The sequence below is a fragment of the Megalops cyprinoides genome, chromosome 7, assembly GCF_013368585.1.
Source record: "Megalops cyprinoides isolate fMegCyp1 chromosome 7, fMegCyp1.pri, whole genome shotgun sequence".
Lineage (NCBI taxonomy): Eukaryota > Metazoa > Chordata > Actinopteri > Elopiformes > Megalopidae > Megalops > Megalops cyprinoides.
The window spans coordinates 30,120,199-30,140,395 of record NC_050589.1 but is presented as its reverse complement, the minus strand read 5'-3'; the positions used below and the strand labels follow the sequence as shown (position 1 = coordinate 30,140,395).

At 45.2% G+C, this 20,197-nt stretch overlaps 1 protein-coding gene across 1 annotated transcript in view; it reads left to right on the top strand.

The window, feature by feature from the left end:
* The window catches only part of LOC118780555 (arf-GAP with coiled-coil, ANK repeat and PH domain-containing protein 3-like), a 91,696-nt gene that overhangs the window by 43,332 nt on the left and 28,167 nt on the right, over nucleotides 1-20,197 (top strand). The window contains exons 5-10 of the mRNA XM_036533120.1: nucleotides 5,483-5,541; nucleotides 7,559-7,742; nucleotides 11,317-11,361; nucleotides 11,526-11,621; nucleotides 13,529-13,603; nucleotides 16,352-16,363. Coding sequence (XP_036389013.1) covers nucleotides 5,483-5,541; nucleotides 7,559-7,742; nucleotides 11,317-11,361; nucleotides 11,526-11,621; nucleotides 13,529-13,603; nucleotides 16,352-16,363 — 471 coding nt within the window. The remainder of the gene's footprint in view (nucleotides 1-5,482; nucleotides 5,542-7,558; nucleotides 7,743-11,316; nucleotides 11,362-11,525; nucleotides 11,622-13,528; nucleotides 13,604-16,351; nucleotides 16,364-20,197) is intronic.

Sequence of the window (20,197 nt, the reverse complement as noted above, 5' to 3'; positions counted from 1 at the left end):
TCACTCTGCGTAGGCCAGAGCATCTGCCAAATAAATAATTCATTAATTTTAATAATGGTCAGGTAAATTACTTTTTACGGATGCTGAATTTGTTTGAGAAGACCTCCGTATTTCCTCTGTGATCAATCATCCCTCCATGGTAATGAAGTAAAGGATGCTCTTTCCGCCAGTGGACATATGGCCGTTCCCGCAAAGCAGCGCGCCGTGCCTCCTGCTCTCTCCCTCCCCTTGCTACAGCTCAGAGAGAGCGGATTAGCGCTCGCTCCGGCCAACGGCGCTCCTGCGTCCTGCCGCCTCTAATTACTGTAAATGTCTGTCTGGCGCGTGGGGTGGTGGGGATCGCGCCGGGTAGTGGCCCGCTTACCTGCGCGAGGGCCGAGCTCAGCTGGTGAGTGGAGGAAAGGGGAGGGGAGGGGCAGGGGGGCCCCGCCGCACTGTGAGTGCGCCTTTGTCTGTTGTGATTATGCAGCCAAGCTGAAAATACATACTGGAGAACTGCTGATAGAAACATATGAGAGCACGTAGCATTAACACTGGTCTCTGAACGCATACAATAGAACAGGTGTGTAAGACTCATACGACTAAAAAGAGTAAGAATAAGAGAATAAGAGAATGCATAATGCAAAAACTGGCTGGGCAGTATGACGGCAGATAATAAATTTGAGAAAAATGGGGAAAGGCTAGTACAGAAATGTATAGTGACATTTGACATTGGATTTTTTCCTTTCTTTTTTTGAGATTTTGTGACTGTTTAGAAGCCTCTACATCAGGCATCACCACTGAACGGTCTGATGAAATTAAACCTGCCTCTCTAGGGAATCTTTTTCGGATTTGGCTGGATTTTGTGGCCGCTTTGTGTGACACTACTTTTGAGCCATAACTGCTGATGTTCCTTAGACAAAAAATATATCCAGGATGTTATCACAGAACACGCTAGCTTTCTCATTTGCTGCTGTCCACAGACTTGATAACGAGACACCAGGATTATGTCTGTATTTCAGCATTTAATGACGCAGTCTTATTTATTTGTTTGCTTTAGCCTGGGGTCTAACCGACCTGTATTAATCCAAACTGCGTTACGTAACTGGAACTTAATCACCGCAGCGATCGTCATGCCAGTCTGCATTTAAAGAACTAGCAGGCGCACCAGCTGACTCTGATTAGAGTCCTCTCCAGCACTGAAACACTGACATTTATGACTGTGACAACTGTGACCTGCTAGACGATCATCAAAACGGGGAGATGAGGCCTTTTAGCTGTTGCTAAGATTTCATTTTCTCTGAGGTTGTACAGAAACAAAATCAGATGCAAAATAGCATCGTCCATACCAGTCAGAGCAGGGGGAAGGCTGGAATCTTCAAATCCAGCCAAGTTACTGGCATGGAAGAAAAACACCTATGTTCTATATATAAGCATTCTGTATGCACTTCACCTGCATTCCATATGTACGCACTTTAGTCTAATTACAAGATCTTCACTGACACACATTTTACGCACTCCAGTAGTAGTGAGGAAAGGATATAAATAAGTAATGCTGACAGTAATATGTGCAGCCTGTGACAGTCCCACAATCCCCTGTGTGTGCTTGAGTGAGAGGGGCTCACATCTGTCGGTGCTGAAGGGGGGACCATGGGGACCGTTCACATTCCTGAAAGACCCACACAAACAGGACGGCAGAGTCCAGCAGGGCAGCCAACACCCCCAGTTCTCCAGGCTGTCCTCTCACCCTACCCACACGTACAGGTAAACACACACACAAAAACCATAGCACACAGACAGACACACACACATACACACACCATATAAATACAGAGAGCCCAACTGTCTTGTGATATAGCTATTGTTTCAATTTTAACAGACCCAGCACAGCTCCCAAAAGAACAAATTATCTCAGCTAACAAGCTTTACTTTGTTAGTTGGGAAGTATGATATAGACCTCTTACAGCCTTAATAATGGACAGACCATGGGGATGTTACTTTTGAGAGATGGTATTTTTTCCAACTGCTGGAAAACCATGGCCAACTACTAGATGATTTCATTACTGTCTATGCATAATCAGATATGGGATTTTCTGATAGATTATTAATCTAGTATCAGTGAGTAAAGGATGATTTTGCCACACAGATGACTTACAATAGTGAAGTGTCACACTTTTACATTGCGTAGGAACATCTGTATCAGTAATTAAAATGAAATATTTAGGCTTAAGGCACAGAGTATTTTTTCAATCCTGTTTTCACTGTTTTTATAACGTCCGCATTTTTTCCACGGCAGTTCAAATACCTGACATGGTCATATCCTATTTTTTTTCGAAATACGGAAAGAATGGTGAAAATCACTGGAATTCTCTTGGCTCTGTTCCGCGCGCTTCAGAAATCCGGAGCCTAGTGAAAGGCCGAACAGGAAGGGGCGCCAGTGCCGTGCCAGGAAAATCCTCCACGTTGATGGTGGCCGGGATTACAACCGAAATGGGAAGGGGAGGAGGGAGGGGAAGAGGGGGTTGCCAGGTCTTTATGTGATAAACCTGTTCCTGAGCAGTATTTGCCCACAATCCACGGATTATCCACAGGGGGAAAATGTGAGCATGCAGAGAGCGGAGAGAGTGGGAAGGGGGCGGGGTCAAATGGGCTGCCAGTCGTTGCAGGGATCAGCCACTGGGTGCTCATGGCATACTGGTGACTCACAATGTAGCTGTACATCACACCATCATCGCAGGTGGCTCTGAAGAGGAGGAGTGAAAGAGCATGGTCACTGCTGAGTGGAATGTTTATGGTTGTGGTTATGGTTATGTTTATTGTTATGTTAGTGAGTATTGGTTAGAACATTACCATTATTTTGGTATATACTTGCCAGCCACCTTACCACCAGAAAGCCTTGACTTCCCTTAATGGTTTAGGAGACCTCCTAGTTCTGGGATAGCAGGTATCTTAGCAAGACCTGGCTGCTGCTGGAAGTAATTGAGGGTAGCCAATAGGGGGTTCTCGTTCCCCTGGACCAAGCAGAAGCAAGTTAAGGGCAGTAGGCATGAAAATAATGTTTGATAAACATGTCAGCAAAAGCTTCCTGTGTTGCTAGCCTAGCAATGTCGCCCTCAGACTTTAACACCAGTAGGCTTTGATACATATGCAGGATGTGAGGTAGTGAGGCCTTGCTGTAGCCTCTTTCCCCCTTCGTTCCGATCCCTGGAAAAGGGGCACTAAATCTCCCTTGGCCTCATGAGCAGCCATGACATTTGGGTTCAGTTAGCGCCGTGCTATGCAAGGGATCTCTGACCATCTGCCCCTCACTGGCTGTCTCCACTAAACAGCCCGGGAATGTCAGGGGCTGCAGAATTCAGAATGCCCCCCCCCCCCCCCCCCCCCCCCTCACGGGCGCAGGAAACCTTTCAGCACTTTTCTGAGCACTGCACACCAAACATCCCAGATGCCTGTTAAAAATACCCAGCTCACAAATGTACAAAGAACAGAAATAAAACGGCCTCAAATTCCTGTCAAACATCTGTCAAATATTCCCCTAAACGTCCTTCTAACAACCCTGTTTCTGCATATCTAACTTAAACTGCCAGTTTTTTTTTTTTGCTGAATGCTGCTTTTGATCACCCACACGCCCTTCTGTTAGTCGCGTCAGCTCCGTGTCTGGAGATGCAGCCCCGGGTTCTCGCGTGCGGTTTGGCCGTTCATTAAGCCGCTCCTATCAGACGCTGGCCACACACCAAGAGACCTAGCGGTTTTCCCGTGGCTTGCCAGCGTCTCTGGATTTACTGCCGCACAGGGCAGCAAGTACCCACCCCGAAACACGGCCGTTAATTTGCCAGTGATTAGAGAAAACCCTATAAAGCCACGAATGACAAAGGCGATGTTTCTGCCTGAAGGATTGATACTTGCTTTTTAATCACAGTATTTAGGGGCAGTCAAATAATTCCAGTGCTTGTCTAGATGGGCAGTTCCTTTATTGAGGGGGGCAGTTGGTTGTGCCACAACCTGATCCTCTGTTAGGATTGATGGTGTTCCACTCTGAATGCTTGCCTTATTTTGGACCCAGCAGAGCTGACAGTGCAATAAAGTCTGTCTCAAAAGAGGAAAGGGTGCAACATTTGGGATCATCTTCTCAGTTTAACCCAGAAATACACATTTGCTCCATGAGGCACGATCCAGCCAGCTGGAAATACCTCAGGAAAAGGAATTAGTATGCTCTTCTGGCATTTTTCCTTCGACTGAAATGAAGGGAAAGAGATTTTCACACAGACCTCATCTAGAGAACAATAAGTGTCACATTACCTCTTGGAACTGTTATGAACAGCTTGATTTATTTTTGTGTTTTTGGTCACTGTCATATCTACGCAAGTGGTGTACAGTAGGCTGTGTGTGAAGCATAGCTGCTGCATGTAGTTATGTGGTCCAGTGATTGCATTGTCTCTCTGTGTATGTGTGGTCACCACCAACTCTCCCTGACACCTGGCCACTGTCTCATTGGTGTTAATGGCACCAGTACTCTGGAGGGTTATAGTCCATTATTATCTTCTTGGATACCTCTGTCCAGGGCAATTTGTATTTGACATATTATCCAATCATACAAGAACAACTACTAGAGCAGTGCAGCTTGAGCGCCTTCTTCAGAGGTGCATCAGCAGAATCCTGCTCAGGCCTCGAACCTGCAACTCTGTGGTGACATGTCCAAATCCACACAGCTTTAACCCTCATAACTTTACAGTTGTTGAGAAGAAGAGACACGAACACAGGACAGTGGACTTGTGGGCGATGAGTTCAGATCTCAGGAGTTATGAATTGACCTGTGCAAGCTTAATCAGGCCATGACCATCCAGTTAAGGGGGTCTCCCTGAATCAAAGCCCTTAAGTTTGGGGGAGGCTGAGAAACAGGGAGCCTTGCTCTACCCAATCTAAGCACAGCCGCTAGGACCTAGCTCTTACGCTCAGAGCCGACTCTCATCCCCATTTGCATGATTGTGCGGCTTTCAGCAGGAGCACGCAGCACAGGTTAGCCGTCGCCCTGTCCCCAAAGCCTCTTTTCCTGCCTGAGTGACCTATTTTACCACGCTCCCTACTCGGCAGAGGCAATCACGCAAAGACTTCTCACAGAGAGAAGAGTGAATGCGAATGAAGTGGGGGTAGTAGTGGTGTGTGTGTGTGTGTGTGTGTGTGTGTAGAGGGGGCGTGGTAGCCCTTTTGTTTGTCATTGTCTAACTCCATTGGAGTGAGTGAGCCCTCCGCTGGTGGTTAACTGTCATTGCAGATGGAGTGAGAACTGGATGCTTGCACATGTGGGAATGGAGCCATGCTCTCTTAACTCAGTTGACATTGCATTTGTGTATCTGCCTGCTTGTCGAAATCCTCAATATCCATGTCTCTGAAACTGTCAGACTGTCTCTGTTTGGAATAAAACGTTACCTTTGGGGCTATGTTTGGGGTTGTATACACTTTGAGTGCCAGACACTCCTGATCTCTGTTGGTTTTGTCTTTACAGATCCTGTTTGACCAAGCCCAGAGATCCGTGAAACAGCAGCTGCACAACTTTGTAAAGGAGTAAGCATCAGCACTCTGCAATATGATCTCATCATGGTGCAACCTGAGGGGTGCTAACTCCACCCTACAGCTTGGTATCTCCATTTGATCATATCAGTTTGTTATTCCACCATGGGAATTTGGGATTAACAGCAAATCGAGATGCAATCTAACTTTCAACAAAAGCGTGGTAGGATAATGAGGATTCCTTGGGTGTGAGGCGTGTGTCTCTCTGAGATTGCTAGCAGCATGACCTCGCTGCACAAAAGCACTGACACACGCCGTCCGGAGCGCGGCCTGCTTCGGTCAGCTCGCGTGACGTCAGAGATTAATGGGGTTTTTTCGTGCGCTCGCTGTTCCCGAAGCGGACGCTGAGGGGGTACCCTCTGAGGACCCGGCTCAGAGGGCCGTCTGCCGCTCCAAATGTTTGGACAGGCCGTCCATGGCTCAGAGATAAAGCACAGAGGAGCATTCCGGATGTATCCTGCGGGCTCGGAGCCAGGACTTGCAGGGTCAGACTCAAGTTCATGTCTCCAGTCTCACCGAGCGGCATCTGCAAGACAGAACTTGAGGAAAGTTTTGAAAAAACTGAGTGGGGAGAGGAAAGTCGATTGGCTGTACACTGGAGCAAAGGTGCTTAAAGCAGTTTACAGTGAAAGGGGAAAACCTTTTTTTCAATAATGGAGAATCATGCATATGTTAAGAAAATTATTAATGAATTACAAGATTGGACTAAAATAGCTGCTAGGGTGTTATACAGACTTTATGGGAGTGTATGGTTCCCTTTCTTGTCCAAAATTATTCATCCCTATCAAGGAACTGGCAAAACTGTATGCTCATGCGTCCAGCTAACTTCCTGTATTTCCTTTTGGTGGCTTATTTTCAAATATGTTTCAAATATGTTTTACCTGTAACACATGCTTTTAACTCAGAAAAGGAAGTGGGTATTTTTTTGTGAGCTGTTTCCCACAAAAAATATCCTAATCATGACATCACATCCTTTAGACTGTAACTGTTTTAATGGGGTGGCAGCTCTAAAGAAAGTGAAAAGGGTTTCATTCATTCATTACAATGCAAATTCAGAAACTAATTAAGAATGCATGGTTTTGCATGGAAACCACTTCTCTGGAAAGGGCCACTGAAGTAATTGAAACAGACTGGAGGGTCCCTCTCCTTCTTTTTGAGGTTGACCTCATTCGTTTTGGGTGGGCCCCTTCTTAAAGCTATCAAATGCACCAGTTGCCATGACAAAGTGACAGAAGTCGGCCACGGGCTCCTGTCCCTTCACTCTTCCTCTGCCTCTCGTGACACTCGTTCGTGACACTCCAGCCTCATGTACATCAAGGATGGTTTCTCCTGGTGGGGGGTCCGGATTAGGGGATTCTCGACCGGCCCTGTCCCGAGTGGTTGAAGCAGAGACGGATTAGCTCAGGGCAGTGTGATATTTAGATGGGAAAGGTCAGAAGAGACCTGGCTTTAAGGCAGGGCAGAGTGTGTGGGAGCAAGAATCTGTCATCTGCCACAGAGGACACACACACACACATTTTTAATCTCATATAGTGCTGTTCGCGTGCTTTTACCCAAATGGGTTCCGGGAGAAAGGATGCATCTGTCATAGCAGTTCTGCAGACATCCTGCAAAAAGACTTCTGCCCCCACAGAAACTGGGTCTGTTGGAAGGGAGTAGATGAAAACATGCTTTGATCAAGTGAGAGTCTTTGAGACTGTAGCATTATGATTGAATGAAGCATGAATGAGTCATTAGGAGATGGCTTCAGTGTGACTGTCTCCAAGAGACCATCTCAAAGCCAGTTTGGTTGGGGTAGTTCAGATGGTGCACACACACGCACACACACACACACACACACACACACATACTCACTCATGCGCCTCTTTTGAGTGTCTGTAAAATGTAGGCCTACTCTGTATCAAAACCCTCATAACATGTCCAACTTTACACCAAAGTGGATATCATGTGGGTTCATTTGTAACAAACGTTGAACATATCATCCAGCAGTCTTCTCTCCCCCGTTCCTCAGGGATGTGCGCAAGTTCAAGGACACCAAGAAGCACTTTGACAAGGTTCGGGAGGACATGGAGATTGCCCAGGTGAAGAATGCCCAGGCGCCCCGAAACAAGCCCCATGAGGTGGAGGAGGCCACCGGCACACTCAACATCACCCGCAAGTGCTTCCGCCACCTCGCCCTGGACTATGTGCTGCAGGTGACAGAGCGCCCCCTAGTGAACTTCTTCTTAGCTACAAGTGCTTTGTAGCAAACATGTTCCTTAGAGTTACTGAAAAATCCCACAGGAAAATGGCCAGGTTGCGGTGCTTGAAGAAAATTTAGACCTCTCTTGATGGAACCATTATCCCCCTTGTCTGACTTTGGCTTGACTTTGGCAAACAAAAAGTGTGATTCTTGGCTAGATAATGCCCCTGAGAAAATCACAAGCGTGTCAAGATTTATGCGGAACTGCACATCTGCAAAAAAAAAACAAACAAACAGACCTCAGACCGGTCTGTTTTTGTGGCCTGTGCAAACAAGGCGTGTATGTACCCCTTGCGGTGCATTCCTGTGTGCCATCTCAAAGCGGCCCGTCTGATTCAGACTGTGTCTTAGGGACTGCTGCAGTTCTCCAGACATGCAGGGACAGAGTCACTCCATGCTAAACAGATCACAGGCTAGAAAAAAAGCAGCCAGGCGAATATTGCGCTGAAGAGGCTAGCTCTATGGCTAGCCTTGTGATGAAAGCAGTAAGTTGAATATTGTGCAGGAGAGGCTAGCACTATGACTAGTCTTATGACAGTTTCAACAGTCTCAGTATCACTTTCACAGCCAAAAAATCTCAGACGGATGCCTTTGCGCGAGGGGGCGAAATGTTGAATCACACTCGCTCGTCTCAGTGTGATCTAAATCCGTGCTCAGAGGCGGCTGTAGATTCCCTCAGAAAGAATGATGTCATTATAGCCGCCGCCACCCTCTGTAGAAAAAAATGAGCTGTCACAGGCTGGTTTTAGCGGAGGGAGAGTGTGTTCAAAGCCTGGCTATTCATGTGGGTGCCAGCCTGACCTTCAGCACTTCCTCCGGTCAGAGCCCAGGCCTCCCTCTCTCTAAATAGCCTCCTTTTCCTCAGCTCCGTCAGGAAATGTCTCGGGGGATTCCTCGCATGAATTGAATTCTTGCCACTCTCTTTTGGCATCAGAAGTGAAGGAAAGGCACTGACTCTGATGAAATTCCCGGTGCAGGCTTATAGCACAAATGACACATTGTGCCATTCACTGAGGAAAAACGGCCTTCAAGCCAGCGGTCAGCTGATCTTAAATCACCGCAGAGGAACAGAGGAGTTCAGGCTGGAAAGAGGCAGCTGCCCCCACTTTCAAATCCAATTTAAATATAAAACACTGAAAAAGAGCATTGGCTCCTCTCAGAATGTAAAGCATGTCGCAGTTAGAAAATTCTAACATGAATGCAGGTGTTGTACAAATGAAAGTGGATGAGACATGTGAGAGGTTGCTCCAGCCACAAGGTGGCGATAGAGGGTGTTTCCCTGCTCTTCTTGCTCCCATCTACTCCATGTTTTTTTGTACTTGTCAGTGTGAGTTAGCCTACATACCTCCTCTTTTCCCTGCAGCTGCTGCTGCCTCTGGAAACGTAGTGACTGATTCAATGTGATCGGCGTGTCCTTGTGCATAATAAGCCGAGTCTGCTGGCGGTTGTTGTAGCTGCAATTACGATGCGGCCTCATTGTTTTTAATTGCGCGGAATTTGGGACAGAAAAGGTTATGGCTTTGAGTCATGCATATGCAAGACCCCTCAAATGTAGTGCGGTGTATCCTCGTTTTAGGGATAGCCTGGTCGTTTTCACAACAGTCATCGTGTGACCAGATGTTTTTTTTTGGTGGTGTCTTTGTTGTGATACATTCCTGGGGTAGTGGTGGGTTTTCTCAAATGTCACATACCCCTTGTGGTGTACATATCAAAACCATGAAGCTACAGTCTAACTTTGCCCAACATCTCCTGGCTTTGCAGACCTTGGAAAGGTAATATATTGAGTATAATGAATGAATTTGTATAATTTATATGCAAAAGCCCCCACCATGGCTCTGTTGATTTATTGACACATTAACAAGATGAATACCCAACTCCTGCATGTAGCAGTATAGAGAACCATAGAACCTACAATCCTTTGGGCATGATTTTAACCCACAACCCTTTCCACTGCTAGACACAACCCTTTCGACCGCTAGTTTTGATAGCTCCCTGTTAAACAAAAAAATGTCCATATGACATCATCTGATACCATATGATAAAGGCCCTTGGTAATGGTCTAATGCACCTGTGCATTTGCTGCGAAGGGCTCTGTGGTTCCCCCCTCCATCACCACAGGGATGAAGCTGAGAGAATGCATGGCTCCTCACTGGTGCCTGTGTGTTTGCACATGTTAGTAATGCACCTCACAGGAGGAGCGCACAGATGTGTGTCTCAAAGGCCATCAGTGTCTTACATTGTGATGCAGTTCGAATGCTGTAGAAGAACGTCTAATGTCATGTCAGTCTCTTGCGGGGCTGTGGTGAAATGACTGAATCGTGTTGCAAAAAAAGCAATGCTTTCATAGTACTCTAGTGTAGGGGCATTGGCTGGACTGTTACCCATCAGGGGCTGAGCCCAGATTCTTCTCCATCAAAAAACTGACCTGCAGTGATGTGTGTGTGACACATTCAAATCATTTACATTCAGTGTTTATTTCCTAGTTTTATCTGACATCTCTCGTGAGTGAGCCAACTCTTTAAACTGGCTAATGCTATCAATGCTGTCAGCTAGTAGCCTTAAGTTTTGTTTTATGGAAGCTGTGGTAACTTAGCTGTCAATGTATGACATGATCAGAAAAAAAAAAGTTGGATTGGTAATAAAACTTGCCTCGGGTGTTATCAATGTTTGTAGGGCTACCAGACCGATAAAATATAAAACTACGACACTAGGCTAGTTTGGTGTCGCTAGCCAAGGGGAGGCACAACTAAGCTATCATTTCTAACGGCTTAGCTGTCTACAGTGCAATGCAAAGTACGTTAGCGGTATATAACTTATGCGCCGCTCATATCATTCATGTAACTTGGAACTCATATAGACATTTACACACCTTGTTTTCCTGGCTCAGCATGAGAGGATGTTTGTGCTTCAGCTTCAACCCCTTTACCGGTAAAAAATCTGCATATATCCATTTTTTCCTCACACTGACTGACTGTGAGCTAGCGTTTGGCATAGTAACCCCATCAATTGAAGAATTGACAGAGACCTGTCAGCCAATAAGACACAAGTATTTCCACTTATTTCCCTGTAAACCCTCTCTGACTGGTCTTGCCTCTGTTCATTGAAGACAAAATACAGCACTCCGTTCACTGAAGATACAAAATTACAAAACTGCATTCTTCTTTTACTGACGTTCAGTTACGTAGTGACAAACCACTCAAAGTAGAGAATTATTCGAGGCTAAAGAAAAAATCTTCAGGGCTACAGCCTCAAATGCCCAGGCTAGGCAGCGCCTTTGCTCTAGTGCTATAATCCTTTGTGAATTACTTTATTTTGATGCATTACGGAGTAAAAATAAAATATTTAATTCAAAAGCAAGTGTGTGTGTACACGTTTATGTGTCAATGCCCTCTGTATATTTCAAACACAATTAAAATGTATTCTGTAGTAATACAGTGTAGCTGTTCATTTGCAGTCACTGGCTTATTTCAGATCACTGCCTAAAACCCTCATCGCTGGCATGTGCTGTTTCTTTTTGCTGCTTTTAGATCAACGTTCTCCAGGCAAAGAAGAAATTTGAAATCTTAGACGCGGTGAGTGACTTCAGTAATCAAAGCATTCTCCCCCTGCATGTGTTTGTGCACTGTGCATTTCTCCAGAATGTTCCTTAATGGCTGAGTACATGAGTGCTTTTGTGACTCTGCCTGCCTGTGAAACCGATTGTCTCTCTCTCTCTCTCTCTCTCTCTGTTTTCCAGATGCTGTCCTTCATGCATGCCCAATACACACTGTTCCAGCAGGGCTACAACCTCCTGGAGGAGATCGACCCCTACATGAAGAAGCTGGCGGCGGAGGTGAGGGTTCTGCATTATACGCTAGTGCAGCAGACGCCACCCAGGCTCATTCATATTGATCCTTGTTACTTGATTCACACTGTGAATCAAGTAACATACCATGATGTTGTCATGGTATAGGCTGCACACTATTCTGAATGGTGCAGCAATGGTGCACTTCACTGGGATTTTAATCCATATCCCTCTTATCATAACTATAATGATTATCATCAAATAGTCTGCCTTATATTATTATTATTATTATTAGGTAACTGACATTCTTATCTGTGGCATGTTACATTGCGTACATTCGACCAGTTATCTTGTTGTACAATTGGATATTTACTGGTACAGTTCATGCTGAATGCCTTGCTCAAGGGTACAACGGCAGCACCCTTCCTGGGAATCGAACCTGCAGCCTCAATCACTGGGGCCATCATTAAGCCATTCAGTGCCACCTGAATCCCTACACAGCCGCTTCATTATTCGGACACACCCATAAACCTACCCTCTGAACAGGCGGACCCTCGGGGTGTCCCTGGGCCCAAGTGCAAGAAGAAAAGTACCACACAGGCTGTGTGCCAGTGCCAAAATAGGCCTCTCTAAGGGTGACACAATGAGTGTTGATGAGACTGAGCACTGTGTAGGGGAAGGAGTGGGAAGAGAGCTAAATGGTGCTTAAAACTAAGACACTTCAGCTCTGGAGGAGTGGAGTTAATCAGTAGAAATCTTGCTCCCATTGCAGCTGCATCAAATACACAGCATAACCAATAGATATGCAAACAGCACCACCTAGAGGATGGAACTGTTAATGGCGGGAGAAAACAAAGCCTACGACCTGCTCTCAGAAGTAGTCAATCTTTCAAATTGCAACCAGATCTTTTGGGGTCATCCGGGAGACTTGCTGACAACGCATATGCTCAGCAGGCCTTGCCACCCGCTGGTTGTTGAAAGCACAGCTTTCAACAAGCCTCAAGCTAGACCCGGCTGCTGTTTTAATTAGCCTATCGACACGGCTCGTCTGTTAATTACAATGCATGTTCTCAGAATCTCTGATATCATGACCATCACAGTCTGAGTGCATCAGCCATTACACTCGTCATTTGCGGTTTGCCACTAAACAAAAACAAGTTAATGTAATTCCCCAAGGGATGGTCTGTACTGTAATTTCCTGTAATTATATTGTCTCAGACTGGATCGTGACATGTATGAGACAGCCTAGAGACTGGCCAGTATTCAGACTGGGGTAGTGCTTTAGTCACAGAGCCAGAGAGGTTGTATGTTCAAATCCTGAACAGAACGCTGCTGTTGTAGCTGTAGCAGAGGGCCGTGAGCTCTCAGCCCCAGTGGGACTGTGCTGTTGAAGGGCTGATCGTTTCGGTTCACCTGAAATGCTCCTGCGTGTACCCAGCTGCTCAGGTCACAGCAAGCATAAGGTGTGAGGTGTAATTAGTGCAGCTCACCCTGAACACGGGGACCGCGGAGTGAGCATGTGGAACACAGTGACGGGGGAGCCGAAACACACCGCCACTGATTGGAGCCCATTCCCCATTGCCCAGTGCAGGAGCCTACGCCATCATTTCCTGTCTCATATCCTCCAAACCTATGGGAATCATGCCTCACGCTCGAGTCCTGCCTCCTCCTTTCCTCAATTAACCCCTTTATTCAGCAGAGCTGGGGTATATTCCATGTCAATTCACTCATTTAAAGAGATGATTTCAATTCATTCCCTGAATTGACTGAACTAAAATAGAATCAACCTCACCTGTTAGTCACGACTGTATCCATCTCCAGGTTAGTTTGGGGGCATGTGGATAGTATGGGGGATACACAGGAGCTCGCTGAAATAAGATCTGGATGCTTAGGTGTGTTTTCACGTGGGTTTGTGTAAAACTGTTACTAAATCAGGTGTTTTGATTCTCTTTCAGCTGGATCAGCTGGTGATCGACTCAGCCATGGAGAAGAGAGACATGGAACACAAGCATGCCACCATTCAGCAGCGGGTAAGAGCTCCGTCCCCTAGTAACCCCCGTCCCCCAATCACCACCACCATCTTTCCAGCACGTCTCATAGGATGAACCCGAGAGGGGGCGTCAGATGATTGACGTCAGGGCTGGTTTTAATCATTGGAAGACCAGAACCGAGCCAAGCACACCTGGCTTAGCAGCACTGCTGTGACGCGGTCAGATTATCAGTGACCAGTGACCAGCCAGCCTCCGAAAGGTGGGCGATTGATTTAAGGGGCTAAATCGGGCGTGATAAAGAGCGTTAAGGCTAAGACTGATCCGCGAGGCGTCTGCAGTAAAGAGCTGCTCTCAGCACTATTTTATGTGGCTGGTGTCTGATCCCTTTACTCACTGCCTGCATGTAGCTCAGAATATAAAGAGTCAGAGCTTTGAATTCAGACGCCTGCTCTAAACATCTGTTTTACCTGCTAATGAATGCTCTAATTAGGTGAACGCACTAAAAGACTGAGGGAAAAGCATCTTCCATCAGATGTAAAATCCTTGGCCCATGTTACAGATCACCTCGTCTCTTTGAAATATCTCAAGAGCATTCCTTGCCATTAAACAACATTTACACTGAAGTGTTTTTGTATGAGGCTTGCTGGTTAGGAAGAGTTTACATTTGAAATCCTCATTTTATTGGCTGCTACTCTTCAAATACACTGCCTCTCTGTTGGATGTTACCGCATCTACCTATTTCACCCTGGGCATCTCAGGACTCAGACTTTCCATAATTTAACAGTGTTCTCTTTAACAATGGAAGGGTGTTGATATAAATAGACACTGATGCCACTGATCTGTAGAAATTGGCCCAGCTTATTAAACGTTTAATTCTTCCGCTTCTCTGTGGATGCTAAAATGATGAAAAACATCTCATTGCTGTGGAAGGATAGGACAGTGCTGAAGTGACAGACACTGTATCAGATTGAAACAGCTTATATTTAGCCGCATTTGTTCTGTCTCTGCCATCTCATTTCAAACACAAAAAAAGATCTAACCAGAGACCTTTGTTTCTCAGATAACTCATTGTCCTCAATGCCATCTTCAGCTGGGTGCTGAAACTGAAAAGAAACATCTTAATTTCAGTGGTGTCGTGGAAAATAGAAAGGGCCCACCAATTAAAACGGCTTCTCATTAGAATGGCTGTCACAGATGTCAGCTCTGCTAGCTCACAGAGTGTCAGGATGTGTCTCAGACTTTGCACCTCGCTGTTTTACTGTGTTGCACAATGTGCGGAGTGAATAAAAGAGAGCTGGGGCTGGCTGGGGAAGTTTTGAAAGACAGGATCGGTTTCTGGAAACTTCTTAGGACTTCTGGGTTCAACCAAAATTTGTCCTTAGCTTTGACCTGTGTGTAAATGTATTTTTTCAGTGCAAATCAACCATTTTCATAAATGTTGGTGATCTCTGAACTAGCCAGACTGCATTTGCAAACAAAAAAGGGCAAAAATTGTGTCTGATTCTGAGTCAAATTGTCTGGATCCAGGGGAGAGTTCTTCATTTACTGTTTTACATCCACAAACAGCTTTGGGCTCTTTGTGTTCATCCGTCTCAGCATCAGTGCACAAATGGCAATAAGACTGGAGAGTGTAAACCAGACAGTGTAAATAAATGAGATCCAAACAAGGAAGCAGCCATCTGTATTCAGTGTCTGTACAGGAGGGATAACAGGTCCAAATTAAAGAGCCATAAATTTGCACCGCAGTCCTCCTATCACTGCTGATTTGAAGGCCCATCATTGTGCAGCCTGAGTCCTGACACAGAGGGTCCTATCTCCATATAAATGAGTTCTGCTCTCACCGGGTGCTGACCCTGGATCAGCGGCCATCTGTCCAAGTGCAGCCCAGCCAAGCAGGCCCCACCGGAGCCAGCAGTCTGGAATCAGTGGCACAATGCTGGCTGCAGTGGTGAGGAGCCAGGCCTCTATTGACTTTGACCTTACAATCAAGTAGTATCTGAGACTCTCAAGCCGTGAGAACATGGGTACTGTGTCCTGGGATAAATCAGACATTTAATCCACCCTGTACTCAAAAAAATGCAGCTCTCATACAAGCATTAGCTTATGTGTTACTATATCCGGTTATCAGTTCTTTTTTTTTTGGTCTTTTTATGCATTACATTGTATTATGCAATTACAATGAATTATTTCCAAGTCGGTAATTATGGTAAAAAGGTTAACAGAGCGAGTGAATGTAATCCTCTCTGAATTGTTACAAAGCCCTCAGTCTTGATTAGATGTTTGAACAGTGGAACTTGTCATAGATTGTCTACATCAATAAAGATTTAAATCGAGTAAGTTGTTCTGCCAGTTTCATCGTCTTTAGTTCGAGTTTAGCATCTAGAACATATGGAGGCTCAAGCTGACACCTGTCTCGTCAGACGCTTCCAGCGCTACTGCAGACAAACCCGGCTATTCAAAGTCTCCTGGTGGAGTGTTCTAAACACAACTGCATTCTGAGTACAGGGGGACGGTTCCCTTTTGATCAGCCATATAGCCTTGGCCTAAGGGATCAACACAAAATGTTTTTGTTTTCTCCTCTGTGAGTCTGAACTTTTAATTTGAAAAGCAAATTACTGGATTATTAAATGGGATGGTGTGTTTTTAATAATTCTACAAAAGAAAGCAGTGTTTTTTGTTGAATTGTTCTCTCAGGTGCTTCTGTGTGATCTGTGCTGGTCAGTAATGTTATCTTTTCTCTCTCCTCTCCTCTTCCTCCATCCTGCCATCCTGCCATGATCTCTCCAGACCCTCTTGCAGGTGAGTGCCATGCTTTCTGTGTAAGCAACTTTGTGGTTAGATCGTGAGTCCTTCAGTCAGAGGGTTGTGGGGTCTGTCCCCAACATTATAACAGGGCACTCGACGTCACAAGATGTACATGGGCCTGCTGGACCTCTGGAAACACTGGTCATCCTGGTGGCAGGTTGCTTATCTGTCTGTCTGCTTGTCACCTCACAAGGACCTCTGTTTTTATTACACTAGCAATAAAAAATAATGGCAGTTTGAGTTTCAGTGACATTGCTGTAATGATGGTGGCCTCTTTACCATACTGTCACCCCTTAAAGAGGACAAGACAACAGGGGAATATACCAACAAGCCATAATGCTTTCTGGTCAACCTGTGGCAACCAGTATTGTAAACCAGCTAATTCTTACATGTTTTATGTCAGGGAAGGTCTTTTGCCTGGTTTTACGTTGATTCAGACTCCCTGTAAGTGTTTCTTGTCAGGAGGTGCATTTATTGTGTTAAAAACCTGCACGATTCTGCCGTGCATTTTGAAAGAGTGCCGATGCTTCAGCAATGACATGGTCACTAAGTGGCCTGGCTCACGAACCCTTTTATGAGGTGAACCGCTGTTTTAAAAGCAAGCGCAGATATTTTGTGCATTTGAAATTTTAACAAGGAGTACCCAAGCAACCCCTTAAAAGGGGAGCTTTTAGCTGTTGGAGACAGCTGCTTCCATTCCTGCATCATTCCACAAATTAAAAACCAATCACTTTTTCCTGTTTCATAACTGAGATAAAACCTTGCTTTTGCTTGCAGTATTGATTTATCCTCAACTATCCGCAGCTACAAAGCTGGATCCTTGTTGTGTAATGAATGGATGTCACAGTTTCCTGTGGGGCACGCACTCGACTATGTCATAATCCAAACGGTGTGTCTTCTGTGCTGGCTCAGTCCTGGCTTGTTCCATTTGGACTCAGACAGTCAGGTGCCTGTGAGAGAGGTTTTTGGTGTTCCCTATTCATAAGATATGAGCCCTGTTATGTCCCGGTTTCCAAGCGGTCACGAATTCTGGTTATTATTTGGTGTGGTTTCTGGGTCTCACCCCATTCTTTATGAAGTATACATGAGTTACAGCAACGTGTATGATGGAGATCAAAACCAAGACGACAGATTAGAGGTCCTGAGTCTCAGAATGTAAATCTGATCCCATGAGTTCATCACTCATGTTAAATGAATAGATATTACAATGAATGGATATTGTTATCATTATACTGAGAGTCATTCGTATGCAAAATTGGCAAAGTACAAACAAAGCACTAACCTAACTGCGCTAACGTAAATAAAAAACACACCATACATAGAGCAACACGTAGAGCTTTTACCATTTATACGAGGTCTTCAAATCAAAGTACACCTGATACATGAGAAAGTTGATGTGATGTAGCTTTTAAGTTGTACGACAAGATGTCCATGGTTTCAAATCCCAGTTTGAAATGCATTGCTCCTGAATTCCACCAGTGTAGTTCCAATTGATTGAGGCTTGTAAGTCATCCAGACAGCAGAGTAATCATTGAATGTAAGAAAACATCACAGGGTTTCTTGATTTTGGGGGCCAAACATGAATGCAGACAGTCACTGAAGAATTAAGAATTAGTGCGCTGGTGAAAGAATCATTCGACAGAAGGCCCCAGTGTCATGGTTTATCATAACCCAGCAGTAGCTGTGCTGGTGTGCTGTCCCAGGGGCCTCTCTAAGACAGCGTGTGGCTTTGAGGCCCAGGGATAATGTGTGAGCCCTGAGCAAGCCTGCAGGGGGAAAAAAATGATATTAATATGTCAACGGGCTGGCGGGGCATTTCACTCTCAGCCCGTGGCTAAGAGGCTTACGCTCAGATATTAAATATGACACAGAAGATGAACCTGCCTGCCACAGCGGGTGCCGCCACGGTTTGCCTGCCCCACTTTTAAACTCTGTCGTTGAGTTTCCACCCTGTTGAGCTGTGAAGTCGTTATTGCACATCAGAACGGTACAAATGACATAGTGCTTCTGCAATTTGCTTGCTCGTTCTAGGTCTTGTCATTTAGGCCCAATCTGTTGCAAAAGGCCATAGCCCCGCTTCTGGAAAGAGAAGCTATGTTTCCTGTCTGAGGTCATGTTGATAAAGGTTTTTTGTCCGATAAGCCCAATAAGAGGTGATCTTAAGTCTTCTGGAAAAAGGAAACCACTAAGTATTCAAAATGATATCCTGGGAGCTGTGCACTAGCTGAGTGCCCCTTATAAAGCAGATTTATAAGTTCTGGGAGTCTAGCAGTCCAGGTGGTTTCTGCCTAGACCACCACTGATGCCTTTTAACATTTGCATAATACCTGTGTTACTCGTACATACCAGCATTCAGTGTCTGGATTTCCCCTGCCACGAAATAGATCTGTGAATAAATACAAAATGTGTATATACAGCACAGATTTACATAGCGGTTATCTGCAGCTCCTTCCCGCAAAGTAAAGAGTGAGGAATGGCATCATTGAAAGCAGAACTGCAATACAGCAGACAGTTCGGCCTCTGTCTTGCTGTCTGCCTCCCTCGCGTGCCCCCATTTGAAAGTGTTAAATGAAACACAGATTTGTTTTTCCTCTCCTCTTTACACTGGAAACATATACCATAGCCTTGTAAGAACAATAGAGAATGCCCCCCTTCCCCACCACCACTTTACAGCAGCGGGCGAGAAATAAAGTGCTCTCCGAGACAGTGAAAGTGTAACTGTCAAGCCATGAGAGGGACCATTCATTTTTAACCAGGTTTTTAACAGAGGAACACTGTCTGTTGCACTCCACTTCCACCCTCTCTCACACCTGCTCAACTTCATAAAAACAAGACATCACTCCTGCCGCCTGCCGCTTTTGAACTTGGTCTGCGAATTGGAAAGCTATTTTTAGGTGGTGCGTGCGTCTCTGATCAAGATCACAGCCGACTGAACTGTAACAGCTCTCATGACACGGTTCTTCTTAACTGTATAAATTCACTAAATTCCACAGTCTACACAGTCATAGCACAGCACACGCTAAGCCTAACCCTAACCCTAACCTGAGGCCCAAACTGGTATGTGCTGAGTCTATGGTTTGGTCTTTTTTGAAGGCATGGGTGCTCAGTTCTAATCAGATCCAAATCACTATAATCAGATTTTTTTTTTTTCAGATCAGATTGTATGACGTAAGACTCTGTGACGTACCTCCACCTTTACACATATACAAATCCATCAGTGGTGATAGGAGAAGCACAATCATAACGTTCAAAACAGTTAAAATCAAAACACTAATAAAAAGATGACCAATTACCACACATATGGTATATTTGCATATTTTGCTGTGGCTGAAGGACACAGCCCAAGACACAGAAATGTCCTTCACTTACTCACTGACTGCTGGGCTGACTGACTTACTGATGAACTCCCTGCGTAGGCTGGGGGTTCCTGTAGTGACAGGAACTACTGATTAGAAGCCAAGCCATCAAAGTTATCTCAGCCATTGAGCCATGCCTGTTCAGTTTTTATCATGAACAAATGACAGCACAAAGCATAAACTACGTTTTATATGTATGTCAACAGTTCCGTTGTACAAATTACAAAGCAATCATTAATAGTTCCAAAATTTGTGAATGTCTGGAAATCCAAGATCCTGATTGGTTTAAGTTTGAATCTGGATTTCTCCCAGCCAATACTGAACTGCTGGTGTGAGGAAAGGATTAAGACATACTGTGGGCTATAATAGTGTTCTGTTCTAAATACACCATGCTTCACAATACGGTGTTACTGTACGATAATGTTGTGTGACAGCATCAACATTAGCAGTGCTAAAGACCTGATAGGCTTTC